Source organism: Protopterus annectens, chromosome 13.part0 (assembly GCF_019279795.1).
Source record: "Protopterus annectens isolate FY-2018-M chromosome 13.part0, PAN1.0, whole genome shotgun sequence".
Lineage (NCBI taxonomy): Eukaryota > Metazoa > Chordata > Ceratodontiformes > Protopteridae > Protopterus > Protopterus annectens.
In genome coordinates, this window is record NC_056747.1 from 629799637 (window position 1) to 629819474 (window position 19838).

The window sequence follows — 19838 nt, forward strand, 5'->3', positions numbered from 1 at the left end:
TGCGAACTGCTTCTGCTTCGGGCACCGCGCGGCAAGAAAGACTGGAGAAAATATCGTCAGCTGCTTCTTTTATACCCCTGACGACCTGACGATAGGGAAGGGGCAATAGCAGCTGATGCAGGACCCAAGACTTTGGAATTCTGCTGGCAGGTTGCCCTCAGTCGGCCTGGATTACCCAAATGTAATGACTGCAACAGTGAAACACAAAGAACATCTTGCCTTCCGACGACATATAAACTATATTCGAGAAATGATGCCAAAAGAGTTTATATAATTTAGAAGAAAACTCAATTACAGAACAAAAGGGCAACAAAAGAAAGTCATATCGAACAAAGGATAATTTGTTGTTAAATAAAGTAATGGTGGAGAACTGTAAAAAGGGGAAGAATCTAAGTATAGTATGGATTGATGACAAAAAAGCATTTAACAGTATCTCACATTCTTGGATAAAAGAGTGACTAAAAATGTATAAGATACACCCTACAATGATAAACTACATCACAGAGACTATGAAACAGTAGCAGACTATTTTGCAATTAAACCATGATAAAGGACAAATTATTACTCCAGGGATAAAAATCAAATGAGGATATTCCAGGGTGACTCTATCACTGTTGCTCTTTTGCCTTGCCCTTAACCTATTAACCTGTCTGCTTAACAGATTAGATCACAGCTATAATTTGGCTCCCAGAAAGCAATAAAGTGTAAAGATGTCTCATCTTCTCTTTGTCGATGACTTAAAACTGTAGAGCTCATCACAAAAGGAATGGAAAGCACAACTGCAAGTAGTCAAAACTTTTTCAGATGGTACAAGAATGCCATTTGGCCTTGATAAATGTGCAAAAGCAATCTTTAAAGCAGGAAAGCTGCGGCACCTAGAAAACATTAGTTTGGGGCAATAATGTGATATAAAAGAACTTGAGCAAGAAGGAGTGTATAAATATTTGGGGATTGATGAAGGATCAACAATAAAACATGAACAAATATGAATAAAACTTAGTAAGGAATATTTTAGAAGACTTAAATTAATCCTAAAAACAGCATTGACATCTAGGAGTACAACTGCATTGGTAAAACTAACAAAATAGCTTAGTAGTGGAGTGTTTATCCCTTTGAAAAATGTATTAAAAAGGAGACTGTTTACATCTCTTTTAAAGGGTACCCTAAAAGGCTAAATAAAATAAATTTTAAATAAGATGAGTAAAGAATTACAAAATTAAAATAAGGAATGACAGAAGGAATTATGAACTTAAACTGACAACTGATACTAACAATAAGAAGGCTTACTATAGATATGTACACTTTTTCAGAAAAGTTAAAAGTCCTGCTAGGTTTATAAGCATGAATGGGAATTTCTGCAAAGACAGCACATGAATTTGATAACTAGCTTAAGTGAATCTCTCAATACAACAGATATATCGGTTATCAAATGTCCAGTTATCTTTTGTGATTTGGTGATTAAATCATTCAGGAAGTTAACGACAAATCCTTCAACAGGCCCAGGTAATATCCCTTCAGTGATGACTCTTTAACTTATAAGAAAAGTCAAGTTCAAAATGCATTTGAAAAATGTATGTCCAAATATTGGAAAATGCCTAATATCACAACAATACACAAAAAGGGTAATCATGAGGAAATAAGCAATTAAAAACCAGTTAGTCTGACTTCTGTTACTGGAAAGTGTTTTGAGAGATACCTTACTGAGCATACAGAAATGGACATAAATAATAAACACTTGCATGAAATTAGCCAGCTTGGGGTTTTCTACAAAGAAATCAACCCAAACAAACCTCATTTTTATGACTTGGTAACATCACCGGTCAATTTGGGATTGGGAGTGCTATTACTCATTTGGATTTAACAAAAGCATTTGATGTATTAAAGTACCACAGATCTTAGAAAATGGGTAATAACTGCAATCCTTATTTGAGCAACTGGATAGTGAAATGGATGGCTGGAAGAAAACAGCTGGCAATTATTGACGGTTGTAGCTATGACCCTCTTCCAGTAATGAATAGCATCCCACAGGGACTGGTATGGGGGGGGGTCTATATTATCTAATCGAAAAGGCATTACAGCGAATGCCTCTTCATCGACCCCTAAAGAGTGAACTACCAATTATGCGAATGGCCAAATCAGCGATTTTACTCCTAGGGAAACAAGTCACTGCTCCAGCCAGAAACAAAACATCACTAACACCTCCCACACCCCCCCTAACTAAATATACCAACTCCGAGATAGCACTACAGTGGGGAAAGGGGCAAATTCATGCTGATGGCCAAGCGATTTTTTCCCTAGGAAAAAATAAATGATTTGGCCGTTCGCATAACTGCCACTTCGCTCTTTAAAGATCTATGAAGAGGCATTCACTGTAATGCCTCTTCAATTAGATAATATAGACCACGTATTGGGACCACTGTTTAATACTTTTTTCCACCTTCCCTAAAAATAAAATTTGCTGGTATAAAGATATGATGACAACTGCAAATTAGGTTTTACAATAACTAATATAAATGATTATAGCATTATTTTTTGTTTTTTTCAAGCAACTAAATGGGTCAGAAACTATGGGAAACAGTTCAGCATAAATAAGTAATTGCGACGCTCATGTCCTTGTCCAGCAATCAAGGAGCCTCAATCCTCACTACTAACACCAGTGAGGGGCATCTCATATAGGAGCAACGGATAACAAATACACACAGAAAAGTGCAATTTCCCTTAAGAGCACACAGAGATCACAGTAAGTCTGGGGCTGGTCGCTCCCTTGCTCTCCAGGTCCCCAATAAGACTCCTCACTGGCACAGCTATAGGGTCCAGATCTTAGCCTATTGAGCAAGGTAAAACCTCCAGCACCCTCTCTGTCCAACCAGTGCTTTGTGTCCCTGCCCAAGTAGCTGACACACGCACAGACACACTTTGATAAGAGTTTATACAACCACACAGGCACTCCTGGGAAAGACTGGCACAGATTCTCCAGCTGTGCCCCTTTTACCCAGACTATATGGTAGAAATCACTGCCACCACCCAGCTAATATTTATCAGCTACTCAAAAGCCCTTAAAAGGGTGTCCAATTATTACTGTTCAATATTATTATCCAATTGGTATTATAACTAAACAGTCAAGGCTTATTAGAGTGACTTGGTACAGGATCACTATATACATGCAATGTACTTTTAGAGTTTAACTTATCTCTACACAAAACAGCCACATTTGAAATGTATTAAAATATTTAATAATAAATAATAAAAACACAAGGCAATACTTTTTACTACACGGTGCTAGTCAAGAGTTCAGAGATCACAGAGAAATATTTAAAATAATTCAGTAGTACAGTTCTGACATCACAGAAAAACACTTAGTCTAAACTTTCTAATTTTTAGCTATTTCTAAGAGGAAACACAAGTCTAAGATAACTTGCATATAGAGCAAAGGCAGAATGCTGATGAGTTGGATGGTCAAGACAAAAATGCTTAATGCTCTCTGATTCTCTCTCTTTTTAAAATCACATTCCTGGTTCACATTACATCATTATTCATGCTTCCCTGGGTTCACATTACATCATTCTTCACACTTCCCTGGATTCCCAGGCTAACAGAAACTACATTTACATTCTTCACCTCTGGGCAGAAACTAGAGCAATAAAGGACATTTATGCATGCAAAGTCTGGCCATTAACTCTGGCCTTAAAACAGCAGCAAGAATTCCTTCATCATCAGGAGCCAACTTTAGATCAAAGTGTCACAACATGTTTTACTTGGTCAGCAGAGTGCACTGTTGTTACATTTTTGTAGTAGCATTTTTTCCATTTAAGATAACAAGCCTGTGGCTTACATTAATATTTACAAATGACAGAATTTTATTCTATCTGGCTAGGCTGACAGCCTTCACTTATCTCCACTCAATCTTCACAGTAATACTATGATTTTTTTTGGAGAACAGATACCAAGACAGACATTATTAATTCAAGGTATGCAGCAATCCGTGGAAGATAAATACATAATGATTTAAGTATATCAAATATCTCAAAATTTTTATTTTCTAAAACATGCTGATTTGGTAGTTTCTAAAACAAGTAATCAACTTGGAAAATTGTCACCTTAAGACATAATCAATATCTGGGACAGTTATGTGAAACATTTATTAGAGTGATGGTCCCTACTTCGGTCCAGTAATCAAGGAGCCTCAATTCTCACCAGTGACACCGGTAAGGGACAGCCACTAGGAACAAAAAACAGATACGCACAGTATTTTCAGATGCAGCTCTCTGCACCAAGCACAATTTCCCTTAACAGAACACAGAGAGTGCACTCCAGAGCTGAGGCTGGACACACTCTCTCTCCAGGCCCCAAACAAGACTCCACACTGACCACTTTGGAGCTCTGTGTCCCTGTTCTAAGTAGCTGACACACACACTTGGATATTTGATTCTCTCTCTCACACACACACATTTACTTGGGAAAGGCTGACACAGATTTACCAGCTGTGAACCCACTGCCTAGACTATAACGTAATTACACTGCCACCAGTCAGCTACTCTAAGACTCTTACAAGGGTACCCAATTATACTTGCAAAATTAATACTAATACAAATGGTAGAGTTTGACCAATGCAGCAAGGCTTTCAGGAGTGACCATAGTGTCATTAAAATAAGGATAAGTACTCTTAAGATGTTAAAAGTATTCCTAAAAGACCAACAGCAATGAAAGATATATAAATATTTAATAACAAATAAAAGAAAACATGAGGAACACTGAATATCTAGTTACAATAAACACCAGAGTTTCAATCACAGGAGATACAAAACAATAACACAGATGGATAGATTCACACAGATGTAGAAAAAATACTTAATTAATATCATTATATTTTCCTGACTGACTAAAGAATTACTGCTCCCTACTTAAGTTACTTACTACAACAAGGCAAGATGAGTGTTGAGTTGCTTATTACAGCAAGGCAAGATGAGGTACAAGGTTGTGTGAGATATCTGTGAGAGATCTTTCCTGTCAGGTTCCGAAAAACAAAGTGCTGCTGTTTGAGTTCCATCATATCTCTCACTGACATCTAGAGAATCATTTCAGTGCTAGTTATAGAATGACATCACATCTGGTCACCTGACTCTGGTACAATGCAAACCCATTGCTTTGCTAAGATCTGTTGCAGCATCTGAAAGCTACAAAACTATTTAAAAAATGTTAACCCTTCAAGGGTAGCAATTAGTTCACCCCTAAGGACAATAGAGTAAGATACCTAGTCCTGGTTTTTCCAGACATTTCTGTCTCTGGCTGCAATCAGACCTGGAAGATAACATTTTTATGGCCTAAACCAATACGTTTACCTTTTAATCAAAATTAGCTTGAACAAGATTATCCTCTTCCATTCCAGAATTTTCTGGTAAAAATATACATTTAATCAGTTACAATAATACTGTCTGACATACATGTACATCTATTTTCTCTCCAGCATGACCCACTGTTGATGCATTTTTAATACAAGCAACTTTACAAGTACATGTTTAACACAAGTATTTCTACAAATTAGTGTGATAGTCAAACGACATGCAATTCTTTATAAAACTCCAGCTAGCTATGCTGGCCCATGTTACACATGCACTGCCCTACTCTCCCTGGCACAGATGGCACTACCTCATATGATCACATCTCTTCCCCCTTTGAAGACTCAAGCTACTTTTTCAAGGGACCCTGGCAAAACGTTACTTGAGAGAAACATGTCTGCCTGGGAACACGGCCTATACCCTGTATTGAAAGCCCATCAGCATTGGCATTGCTGACTCCACTACGGTACTGCACTGTCATGTCATATGCCTGCAACCCTAAAGCTGCACCTTAATAACTTGGCATTTTGCTGGCTGGCACGATGTAGCCATGCTAAGGGATTGTGGTCTGTAACCATAGTGAATTTCCTTCCATACAGATAGGGCTGAAATTTCTGCAGGTCCCATACTATGGCTAGACATTCCTTTTCTATAGTTGCATAGCATTCCTCCCTGGGTTGGAGTCTAAGGCTAAAATATACAACTGGGTGCGCTTCTCCCTCTGAGGAAGCACGGCTGAGTACAGCCCCCACCCCACTGTTTGAAGCATCCACATGCACAACAAATTCTTTGCAGTAATCTGGACCGGCTAACATAGGGGGGGGGGGGTCTTCCCAAAACACTTTTAAGCTTTTGGAATGCCTACTTTGCAGGCTGGGGTCCACACTACCTTATCTTGCCTATTTTTCCTCGTCATATCTGTGAGGGAAGCACTACTGTACTGTAATTGGGAATGAACTTTCTATAGTAACCCACTATCCTCAAGAATGCCCTCACCTGCTTTTTGGTAATGGGGGCAGTGAATAGATTCCACTTTGGCAGGTTCTTGCCTGATCTTACCACTTCCTACTCTATGTCTAGGTAAGAGACCAATTTGTGCCCCTGCTTCCTGCCTAGCAGTTTTACCATGCAATCACTGACCTTCCTTACCACTTCATAGGGTACCCCCCAAGCTGCTTGCAGCTTACTGTGTCTGACAGGAATGAGCACCATAACCTGCTGTCCTACAGCATACTCTCAGGCTTGAGCATTCCTGTCATACCACACCTTTCTCTGCTGTTGAGCTCCTGCCAGGTTCTCCTGGGCCAAGCCCATGAGCTCCCTAAGCCTTGTCCTGAGGTTTAGGACATATGCCACAACACACTCCTTGTGGGATTCACACTCACCATCCCACTCATCACAAATCAAATCTAAAGGCCCCATATACCAACTCAAAGGATGAAAAACCTTCAAATTTGTGGGGTACTTCTTTGTATCCAAACAGCAGCAGATGGGGCAAATACTTGTCCCACTCTCTCTCAAACTTATCTGCAAATACAAGTAGCATGGTCATTCATGTAGAGTTTAATCTCTCCACAAGACTATTAGTCTGGAGGTGGTAGGTGGCGGTCTTTAGGTACTTCATCCCACACCGCTTCCACAGATAAGTCAGCAGGTCTTGCATGAAACTGGAACCTCTGTTAGTCAGTATTTCTCTCAGGAAACTTACCCTGCTGAAAATCTCTAACAAAGCATTTGCCACCTTCACTGCCTTGATGGAGAACAAACAAGCCACCTCAGGGTATCTAGCAGCATAATCTACTACCACCAGGATCTACTTCTTTCCTGTGGAACTTAGGGTACTCAAAAGGCCCCACAATATCCATAGCTACTCTCTGAATTGGCTCTTTAATAACAGGCAAAGGCATCAAAGGAGCTTTGACCTTGTCTCCTGCCTTGCCTACCTTTTGGCAGTGCTCACAGATCCTGCAGTACCCTGTTACAACCCTTGCAATCCCAGGCCAATAAAAGCTGTACATAATATGTCTCTTGGTACGCTTTATACCCATATGGCCTGGCCTGCAAAAGGAATGTCAGGAGCTATGGCTAGAAATGTCAGATGGTAGGCTGTGGGCACTACCAACTGCTGTATTACCTCATCCTCTAACCCTCCCTAAGGGGTCCTTTCTTTATACAGTAACCCATTGCACCAGTACACAGACTCCCCTTTTCCTTGAGAATCAGGTGCCTCCTTAGCTACCTCCCTTAAGGTATGTTTCAAAAGCTGAGCCTGTCTCAACTCTACCTTTGTGACTCTTCCCAGCTTCCTTTCCACAAGAAGCCTGGTATCGTCTGACAGTGGTGTCTCACTGTCAGCCTGGGCACTCTCACTCACCTTTGTCCATACAGTCACCCTGTCCATGGGAACATCAGTAACTACCAGCAGCTGTGGCTCACTTTCAGGTTCACTGCTGCAAGGTATCTCCCTACCTGAAATAACCACATCACTAGCCCCAGCTTCAGGTGTGGGGTCTGTCTGGATCTTCCCCAGGCTACCTGACCCACATGCATGTCTCCAAGCCTGACTGCATTTAACTGCATGCAAACAAGGTACTGAATTATCAACATTATTTGCAGGGACATCCTCAAACACACCTACCTGCTTGCTTCTTTTTCCACTCTCCCAGTTAACATGAACCCTGGGCAAATATATTTGGAATGGGGTCCCATCTAAAGCTCTGACTGGACTGGACTGCCCGAGCAAGTACTGTTCCTCTTTAAGCACTGCAGGTTTCACAATGGTTATGTCAGAGACTGTGTCTCTCTTAGCAGTGGCATGTCTTCCATCTGCTATGATAGGATACAAACTCCAGTGATAGTTTGGTGCCCCTGTTGGCTCCAGACAACTTACCATTGGCATGCTGTTATTCCCACTCGCTGGCTCCCTCATCTTTTGTTCCCCACCTTGCTTCAGTGGGCATTGGTTACATTTAAAATGTCTAACCCTTGAGCCTGGCTGTGTACCTGAAATAGTGGCTTCCCCTGTTATTGGTGGACTCTGTTGAGTTCCCTTATATCCATGTGCAGCACTAGGTATCCCCTTCTTGTGCAATGGTGCCCTGATTTCTAAGTAGAGATCCCCTTTTCTCCCCAGCTCACCTGCAGAGTTACACTCCTGGTCTGCCAACCAGATTCTCACGTCCTCAGGCAAAGTGCTAAGGGCTTGCTCCGTCACCAAAAGGTCTGCCAGCCTTTCAAAAGTGGTGACTTGACACCCATTCACTCACCAATGAGTGCTTAACTCAGCAATTTAATCACATACACTTTCATCTGCCCTGTATCTATGCTCACAAAACTTTTTTCTGTAAGCTTCAGGTGTTAAAACATTCCAAAAACATTGTTTAATTTTATCATAGTTTAAACAATCAGTATCAGACAATTCAGAAACAGTTACAGCTTTACCGTGGAATAAGAGGGTCAGAAACCATACCTAGAGCCCTTAGTCAACATTATATTGCTCACATACTCTTTCAAATATATATACTGTTTACATACTCTTTCAACTATATGAATAAAACTATCAAAATAATCACCTTCTGTAAACTGTGGAAGAAATGTACTGACCTTTATTGCTTCTGGGGTTCGCTTATTCCCTTCCCCAATTACCTCCATGATCCTGACAAAGAGTCAGCACCTCCTCTCATGTTGGCACCGTTTCTCATTTTCGTTGGCCTCCAAATGCTGCAGTCTCTCTGCTGATTCTAATTCCAACTGTTTGGCCTCCAGTTCAAGTCTTTAACTCCAGATGGATTTTAAGTCCTCTGAGGAAAAGATGAACTGTCCTGTTTCTGGAGGCTGCACATCCTTATCACCAGACTGGTTGTCTTCCTGGTTGCTGGTCTGTACTGCAGCTGCGATTAAATGCTGAAATCATTTCTTCTTTGGTCAGGATGGCATGCATCAGTCCTTTGTCTTCACATATCTTGGCCAATTGGTTCTTTGCCGGCTTGCCATAATCCTCTGCTGACATCTTTGCCTGCTTTCCCTGACAAAACTAAACTAAACTAAAAAAATAAATAAAACTGTTGTGAAAATGAAACTCTGCATGTTTACCTTGTGGCTGCTGAGAGTACACACACCTTCAGTGGCAACTGTCCATGGGCTACTGAACTGCAGTTAATATCCCACCGCTGCCACCAATATGTGATGATCCCTACTCCAGGCCAGTAATCAAGGAGCCTCAATCCTCACCACTGACACTGGTGAGGGATAGCCACAAGGAGCAAAAATGGATACACACAGTATTTTCAGATGCAGCTCTCTGCACCAAGCACAATTTCCTTTAAGAGCAAACATGGAGCATACTCCAGACCTGGAGGGGGCTGGATTCTCTCTCCAGGCCCCAAACAAGACTTACACTGACCACTTTGGAGCTCCGTGTCCCTGTTCCAAGTAGCTGATACACATACCTGAATATTTGATTTTCACACACACACACACACACACACACACACACACACACACACATGGGAAAGGCTGGCATAGATTTACCAGCTGTGCCCCCTTGCACAGACTATAAGGTAATTATGCTGCCACCAGTCAGATACTCTAAGGCTCTTACAAAGGTATCCAATTATACGGAGTAAGATTAATACTAATACAAATTACAGAGTTTGACCAATGCAGCAAGGCTTTCAGAAGCGACCACAGTATCACTAAAATAAGCATAATTACTTTTAAGATGTTAAAAGTATTCTCTAAAAGACCATCCACAATGAAATATATAGAAATATTTAATAATAAATAATGAAAAAAATAGAAAGCATGAGAGTTCTGAATATCTAGTTGCAACAAACACTAGAGTTTCAATCACAGGAGATTAAAAAAATAACACAGATGGATTCACACAGATGCAGAAAAACAATACTTAACTAATCTCACTATAGTTTCCTGACTGACTAAAAATTACTGTTCCCTAGTTAAGTTAAGTTACTTACTACAGCAAGGCAAGATGATAAGCATTGAGTTACTTATTACAACAAGGCAAGATGAGGTATGAGGCTGTGTGAGATGTCTTTAAGAGCTCTTTCCTGTCAGGTTCCAAAAAAAAGTGCTGTTGTGAGAGTTCCATCATATCTGTAGGTCAATATGTATGTATGCCTTTAAGAAGCTTTCCAGGGGCTTGCACAAGTGTATAAATACTAAGTATATGCGAGCCTGACTGCCATTTTGTAGTAAACTGTTGAGATGTAAGCATGTATGTCTGTATAGTCTGTCAGTTAATCAGTTTTATTTATTTATTTATTTGTAGTTGGTTTACCAGGATAGTCCATTGGGCCAAGATGAACCCGTTTTCAATGGAGTCCTGGGGAGAAAGCTCCAGAAACAGGGTTACATAGGTTTTAGATACGTATTACAATATTTACAAAATTATACAGTTAGAGCATCATACTGGTGATGAAACATTACAGATGATACAAACTAGAAAAAGGGAGATAAATATTACAATATTTACAAAATTATACAGTTAGAGTATAACATTCAGGTGACATTACAGATGATACAGACTAGAAAATGGAAACATTTCAATAGAGATACTGAGAAGCCATTATGTCTTGGGTAGCTAGCTAAAGGAAACAAAGTAATACCTTTTTTTTTTTTTGAGTTAGGAGAGGCAGAAGCAAGGAAGTTCATGGAAAGGAGGAGGAAGGAGGTAAGGCAGTGTAGAATTATGATGGATGGGTGCAAGAGCATTCCCACTGGGTTAGTAGACGAGTGTGAAGAGATTTTTTGAATATAAAGTGGTTGAAAGTGGTACGAATAGCTGGAGGTAGGGAGTTCCAGAGACGTGCTAGACCATAGGATAGGAGATTTTTACTTTGGGACGAGTTGGTTTGTATAATTCAATTAGGTTTTGGTTATTAGTTCTGAGTACTCTGCTGGGGAGGTGCATTTTAAAGGCAGAGGAAAGGGATGGACAAAGGAAGGGTTTGAAAATGAGCTTATGAGCAAGAGTAAGTTGAGAATAGATGAGTTGGGTTGGGTAGTTCTAGCCATTTTAGTTTGTGGAGAGAAGAATAGTGGTGGGTAGATGCTTTATGACTAGTAGCGAATTTGGCTATTTTGCTGTAGCATGAGGAAAGTTGTGTTTTGAGGGATGATTGTAGGTTAGTCAGGAGTGGGGCTCCATACAGAAGAAAGGGGATAAGGAATGTGGAAGAGAGTGTGATTTTAGTAGAGGATGTAAGGTAACGATTTTGTCGGTAGAGCATGCCTAGTTTTTTTGATATTTAGTTGTATGTGGGAGTTGAATTTAAGCTATCAATTTGAACCCCAAGTAACTTAGCCTCTGGCACCAATTCCAAGGATGTGTTATTGTTGCTAGTGATTGAAAAAGAGTTTGTGTTGATAGAGATGAGTTTAGAGGGAGTAAATACCATTAATTTGGTTTTAGCGGCATTAAGTGCTAGGTGGTTTTCTTTCATCCATTGTTCAGTGATTGAGAATGCATCTTGTGTAAGCTTTTGGAGTACTGGAGTGGATGTGGCAGAGCAGATAATAGTTGAATCATCTGCATACTGAATGATATTAGAGAATGGGATAGAATTGCGGAAGTCATTTATGAATATGTTAAATAGAAGAGGACCCAATATGGAACCTTGGGGGACCCCAGTTGGGGTGTTAAGGAATGAGGAGGTGGCTTTTTTTCATTTAACTGCTTGAAATCTATTAGATAAGTAACTAGAGAACCAGTTCAATGAGGAAGGAGATAAGTTAAGCTGGGAGAGTTTAGTTAAAAGTAGTTTGTGAGAGATAGTGTCAAAGGCCTTTGAGAGGTCCAGTAGCAGGGTAGAAACAATGTGACCGGAGTCCTGGGCTTTATTTATAGTTTCTAAGAAGGAGGGAAGGGCTGTCATAGTGCTATGGACGGGTCTAAAACCATGCTGAGTTGGAGTTAGCAGGTGATTGTCTAAGAGGTAAGGTAGGAGCTGCAGATGGATACACTTTTCTAGGAGTTTAGAGATGGGAGACAGGATAGCTATGGGACGGAAGTTTGTAGTATTATTACTGCCACCTTTATGCAAAGGTATGATAAAGGCCTTTTTCCAAATTTGGGGTACTATGCTTTCTTGGATAGAGCGGTTGATTAGAATACTAATAGGGTAGGCAATGGCTTCTGCAGCTATGCTAAGAAGTATGAAGGAATATTGTCTGGGGCATTAGAGCATGGCTTTAGTTTCTGGAGGAGTTTTTTTATGGTAGATGTGGGAATAGGTTTTAGTGAGAAAGGTGGAGAAAGGAGAGGTAGGGTATTAGAGGGTGGTGGTATTGGTGAGGAAGTGAGAGTGGTGATGGGAGTGGAGGGAAGGGTGTTAGAGGAGGATGGGGGTGAAGTCGAGGATGCAGTGGTGTTGGAGAATGAGGAGGTTAGTTTGGAAATAGAGTTAATGAAAAAAGAGTTGAACTGTGTAGCCAAGTCCATGTCAGTAGCATTGGGATCTGGGCTGGGGCTGACTGTTTTGCCAAGATTGAGAAGGGTAGAGATTCCTTTCCAGAATTTCTGAGGATTTGTTTTATTAGTATTTTGGAGTATGGAAAAGTAGTTTTGTCGATCAGTGATAATAAGCTTTTTCATTTATATTTTGTAATGCTGGTGTCCATCCTGATGTGTTTCTCTGTAATAAAGCATGTAATGAACTACCCCGCCTGTTTGTCAACTATACTAGACAGGGACGAGCGATATGGTGCCAGAAGTGGGATCCAGGTTCTCCAGATTCGAGACGAGAGGCACTCGGTTACGATTGGAGGAATATGTAGGAGTGAATCATCCCTACTGCATATATACCTCGCAAAACAGGTCAGAAACGAATTCCTACTGCACTTATAACTCGCATAACAGGTCAGAAACAAATTTCAGGTATTAACACTTGCTGAAATTATTTATTATTTAGAAAATATGAACAAAGCATTCAAAACACACTAAACAAATTTCTAAGTAAACAAAATGTCTGAAAATGACACATACTGATAGAAATATTCAAAATAACTACAGAAAATGTTTGAAATAAAGTTCGAATTGCATAAAATGTACAAAATAAGGGAAACAACTGCATTTTTTTGCTAAGCGCTACTTTTTTGCATTAATCAAAGCTATTTGAAATATCTGAAGTGTATGAAGTGTTCGCATGTTTGTGCAGTATTACAGTACAGTTATTTTGCAAAATGCAGCCATTTCAAAGCATATGTCGCAATGTATAGTATTTTGAAGATTTTATTGTGCATTTGAATGTTATTACAAGCACACATAGCAGTTTGTTTGTATTTAATTACAAGGGCCATATCTTTACCATGTTTGGGCATAATTTGTTGGCATGGCAGACCGGTTTTGAAAACCTGGTCCACTTGTGTTTAATAACATTGCAAAGAACTAGAGAGTGTTTGAGCAAGAGTATATTTTCATACAGGTGCATTTTCTGATAAAGATGACCATACAAAGGAGTTTATTCTGCTTAATTTAGCTGGGTCAGAAGCCACAGAGCGTGAGCATTCATTTGTGTATGTACCTGCTGTATTTGCAGGAGAGGGGGGAAAACCGCTATTTAGTTGTACCAGCTGTGTCAAAGGAAGACCCCAGGTGCTTAAAATGTAAATTTAGAGAAATGTGTAATACCCAAACAAATATTACAATGGAAAGGCACTTATTTTACACAAGGGATCAAAAGTTTGGTGAAATTTTTGCAGCATATATGACTGACTTGAGAAACGATGTTAAAATGTGCTGATTTGGTGATTTAAGGGATGAGATAATAAAAGACAGACTTATGTTTGGTATCAAAGATGATGCTGTGAGAAAGATTTTGCTTTGTGACAGTTTTTTAAGTTTTAGTACGGCCATTGAAATTTGTCAGATATATGAGCTTACAGAAAAGCATGCAAATATGCTTACAAATGAGAGATGCATGCTTCCAGTAACTTCTAAAGCTAACGTTGATAGTATGCAGCACGTGGTTAAAAGAAACAGGCCGAAGCATATGGCAGCAACTGTAACCCCTGCAACAGTCACTGGTAAACCCCAGAGCTTTCTAGTAAATTTTAGAATATGCACATCGTCAGTGAAGCACAAGAGTGAGTCAGCAAACTCAAAGAATGGGTCCCACCTAGTTTTATTGCTAACTGCCATAATTGTGGTGGAAATCACGAGTCTAAAAAAGAAAAATGTTTAGCTTTTGGCCAGCAATGCCACAAATGCAATAAGTGGAATCATTTCAAAAGGTTTTGTAAATCAAAATGGACTCATTCTTTTACTAAAAGGGAACATTTCAAAAAAACGAGTTGATCAATTAGAAAGCTGTGACTCTACTTTTTATGTTGATGGTATGTCTCTGCTTCATGAAACAGTCAATGCAGTAGATTAATGGGCAAAAGATGAAGTATTTTGCACTGTTCACTTCTATGTCACAAGATATTGACAGAGTACTTTCACCTTGTTCTGTATGTAATAGTACAAACTCACATCAATAGAAGGAATCACCTCAGCTAAACCAGATTCCTCAACTACCATGGTCAACAGTATCCACTGATATTTTCGAGTGGAATGGTCAGCATTATTTGGTGTTAGTAGACTCCTATTCCAACTGGTTCAAGATTGACCTACTTCCTAATCTACCATCCAGTACTGTCATTACTAAGATGAAGCGTCACTTTGCTGTCCATGGTAGTCCGCATAATGTTAAATCTGACAATGGTACACAGTTTACAAGCCAGAAATTCAAAAGATTTGTTGAAGAGTGGGACTTTATTCATGTTGCAAGTAGCCCTGAGAACCTGCAGGCAGAACGTGCAGTTCAAAGTGTGAAACAAATTACCATAGAAGTCAAAACAAGACAATACTGACATTTTCCTGAATCTCTTGAATCTCAAAAATATTCCTTGTGATAAACATCTTGGTTCACCTGCCCAGAGACTTCTGTTGAGACAAACCAGAACTACATTACCAGTCAGTAGTTTATTGGTTCCAAGTGCCAAGAACAAAATATCAGTCTTATGGTAAGTCCAGAAACTGCTCAATTCATTACATGAAGGAGAGACCGTGAGAATGCAAACATGCAAAGGTTATGATGGGATTGCATTTGTGAAGAGTACTTGCCCAGGACCGAGATCGTACATTGTGGAATTACAAGGCGTAGAGTTTGGGCAGAATCGGAAACGTTTGATGTTGGTGTCTGAGCCTGTACTGCAGTATTTAGGTTGCGAGAAAGACTCTGTCTCACAGTGAGTTGTCCAGTATTCCAGTTCCAGAGGACATTCCAGAATATATCCCTGTTCCTGAGATGAATTCTGAAATTCCTGATACGAGTTGTTCACCGATGACTGTCCCTGTTGCTAAACCCAGTTCTGATTACTATATCACTAGATCAGGTTGCATTTCCATGCTACAGATACACAGCAACCTGGCCATGAACATTGCATTTGTTTCTAATGTCTATATTATCACATGTCTTATTCTAACGTTGTTTCATTGAGAGCAATCTATTTAACAGGGAGAATGTAGACCAATATGTAGACCAATACTGAGCATGTGCGAGCCTGGCTGCCATTTTGTAGTAAGCTGTTGAGATGTAAACATGTATGTCTGTGTTGAGATGTAAACATGTATGTCTGTATAGTCAGTCAATCAGTTTGTTTATATCTGCATGCAAACGAACCACCCTGCCTATTCGTTATCTGTATTAGAGAAGGATGAGCGACAATATCTCCCAATAATATCTAAAGAATCATTTCAGTGCTGGTTATAAAATTACATCACATCTGGTCACCTGACTCTGGTACAATACACACACAGAGATTTGCTAAGATCTGTTGCAGCATCTGAAAGCTATAAAACAATTTCAAAAACTTCCACCCTTCAAGGGTAGCAATTAGTTCATCCCTAAGGAAAATATAGTAAGATTCCTAGTCCTAGTTTTCCCACACATTTCTGTCTCTGGTTGCAATCGGTCCTGTAAGATAAAATCTTTATGGCCTAAACCAACCTATTTAATTTTCAACTTATTTTTCAAAATTAGCTGTACTGACATTAACATCTTCCCTTCCAGAATTCTCTCACAAAACATATACATTTAATCAGTTACAATAATACTAACATACATATATATTTATTTTCTGTCCAGCAGAAGCCACAGTTGATGCAGTTTTAACACAAGCAACTTTACAAGTACATTTTTAACACAAGCATCTGTACAAATCAGTGTGACCGTCAAATGACACAAAATTCTTTACAAAACTCCAGCTAGCTATGCTGGCATATGTTATACATGCACTGCCCTACTCTCCCTGGCCCACATGGCACTACCTGATATCATCACATCTAGACTTCTTCTTCTTTTGGCTTTTCCTGGTTAGGGGTCGCCACAGCGGATCACCTTGTCCGCTCATGATCTAGACTAATTTTGAATAAAATACTTTATTACTTACCACATTAATCAGTTGAGTAGGTTAGACTCAATACAGAAAAGGTTTACCAAAATAATTAAATCTTTGTCAAATCTATGCTACAAAGAAAGATGTAAAAGGTTATGTTTGTTTACGATATGTTACTGAAACTTTAGAGACAAGCTGACTGATTTTTGCCTATAAGGATTTAAATGACAGTGCTTTATAAGCCACCATGAATTTAGATATTAATGACAGTACAAAAAAATCAAACATTCAAATTGTGTTTATAAAGTAAAGAGTCACATGATTGGTATGAGAATATTGTATATTAACCATAAAATCCCAATACTACTGTATAAATTACCACTTGCTTATATGCAACTCAGCTTCCTTGAATATTTTTAAATTAAACTTAGACAAATGGATGGGTAGCTGGGCATGTGACTTGTCTTTTAGAGAATGTGTTTCTTGATGGCCTTAAGGCTTGAACACCCAGTATGAACATATATATAACACACAGTCATCTAAAGGCTGTGCTCCTTTCTTGATTTTTACTTCTCAAATATATAATTGGCAATTTTCCTAAAGTTCAAATAGCTGAAAACATAAGCTAAAAACTTCCTCCACCTTTTGCTTTGAAAGATCCAAAGTTCCAGTGTAAGGATTTTGTTGATACTTGCTGGAACAAAAGAGTACCATAGGTTTTTAAGGGGAAGCAATAAGGGTTTGAGATGAACTGTCAAACAGCAAATTAAGAAATCAAAACCATGGGATGCAAGTTCTGAAGGACACTAGAAGTAACAGCATATTTTTCCATTTCTTATACGTTGCACACTAATACTATGCACTATAAACACAAAAGAGAGGCTCCAATGCACAGTCAAAACGTACTTGATTATCAGAATATCCCAGTACAGCTCGTTTCTTTGCTTCATCCTTCTCATACACCTTCATTCCCAGCAGTTCAGACCAATAACTGACTGAACGTTCAAGGTCAGACACAGCAAGGGTCACCTTCTGAACTGGATCTGCAACATAAAGCAGAAGGCATTGCTGTTAATCATTATGGCAGAAAGACTGCAAAGAAAAAATATCTGACATATGGACTGTACACTGAACGAGCTACAGCTTTTAATTATCCAGTAGGTTAAACCTTCCCTTTAATTCATCCCAAGGATGTCCAAATGACTACGCTATGCACCACTAAAGTTTGTTATTCTTTTCATCCTAATTTTTTTAAGGGTGCCTTCAATTTTTCAGCACCCTGTCTGTGAATTACTTATTGTTCTTCTTTCCATCTGCCAAGCTTGAACCCTCAACCTGAGTTACACACCTCTCTCTTTTTTGAAAGATGGTACCCACATGAAACTTAACTAATTCTCTACAGATACATAAAAAGATTAATTTGACCATGTTCCTTTGTGTCCTTTCCACATATGACGAAATAAAGATTTAAGTAACTCACTGATGGGTTTCTTCCTGTAGCACCAGACTGGTACATTGATGTGTGAGCCATAAAGTTTTTACTCTGTTTTTAACCCTCAACATCAGTGTGGTGTTACCATGACAAAATGTTTCAGTTAAATGTTGATGATATATTAAGTTTTGTGGCCTAATTAAAGTATTTAATGGGGAATACAGGATGCTGGAAAGAACAACTTACTAGATTGTGATCTAATCAACTCTCTTTTAGGACTGACAGTTATAATGGAAGTAGTCAGACAGATTCACTGACTAATCTGTTACCAACTGGTCAGTACCAGTCCCATTTACTTACATGGACTTGAGAATGCAGCCTCCTGACTGTCCCCTTACTCCAGCTGCGGAAGCTCAGTGGACATAATTATTACAGTGCCTTTATGCAGTATAAACTGCTCTTGGGCCATTAACAAATTCAGGCAAATCAGACAAATGGTTCATTGTTGAAGGTACTTGGTGCTCGTACATTGCCGACTAACCAGAAGTTTCATGCATGAGTTCTACCAAATAGTGATTGCCATTTGGCATTCAGTAGGGTATGGTATAAGGATAAGCTACATATATTCAAATGGAGATACCTTGGAAAAAAAATTGCCCAAGTGAAACATCCAGAGGCATAATTTCTTGGCATGGTCTAAAAAACCTTGGCGCATACTGTAAGAATGCAGCTATGTGAGTAGTGCTTCACCCAAGCTACTTACTGTTTCCCCAGACAATGTATAACTGCGTAGTGAGTATAAGAAAGTGTGATGAAGTCTCACACAAAGGGGAGTGGGGAGTGCAGGACAGCCTACATACCTGCAAATATTTATTTTATTTATTTATTTCCAGTTTGATAACCGGGGAGGTCTACTGGGCCCAAAAGACCCATTTTCAGTGGAGACCCGGGGAGAAAAGCTCCATAATAAAAACAATTACAGAAATTAAAACAAGCAACAATAAAAACAGTTACAGAAATTAAAACAAGCAAGCATAGAATCATACATTTGTACAAATTATTCATAGAATAATGCAAAAGAACACATACATATGAAATATGTGAATAGCATCATTTTTACAATCAAATTCAGAGAGCAATTTGCATGTAGAGCCATTTGCACAGAGTAGAGATGGGAGCCTGTGTACAGTATTTAAATAATGAGTACACTGGGGAGAAAAATTCAATATACAGCTGAAGTAGAGGGGGGAGCTTAGAAATAGCAGAAAGTAGAGGCGTTTGAAGGAGAACATGTCTGGGAGACACAAGAGGGATTTAGGTCGAAGGGTACAATTACATTTCCAGTTTTGGGGGGAGTAGAGTAGGGATTTAAAGTGTTCAGAGTTTGTAGTGATTCTAAGCAGGGGTGGGAGAGAGTTCCATTTTTTGGCTAGTGAGTAGGAAAGGAGAAACTGGCTAGGGGGTCGTTTAGGTTTGTGTACAGAAAGTAGATTTTGTTGGGCTGATCTTAGGGGTCTGAGTGCTGTGTAGAAAGGCAAGATATTAGCTAGAGCAGGGCATACAGTAGGTGTGGGCTGTAGTAAGCTGAAGGTAGTCTACATGATTAGGAAGCTCGAGCCACTTTAGACTGTGGAGAGAGGTGCAATGGTGGGTGCAGTCAGTAGATTTAG

At 39.4% G+C, this 19838-nt stretch overlaps 1 protein-coding gene across 1 annotated transcript in view; it reads right to left on the bottom strand.

Moving 5' to 3' along the window:
• Positions 1–19838, bottom strand: part of GLOD4 (glyoxalase domain containing 4) — a 354560-nt gene that overhangs the window by 123385 nt on the left and 211337 nt on the right. The window contains exon 5 of the mRNA XM_044054305.1: positions 17643–17779. Coding sequence (XP_043910240.1) covers positions 17643–17779 — 137 coding nt within the window. The remainder of the gene's footprint in view (positions 1–17642; positions 17780–19838) is intronic.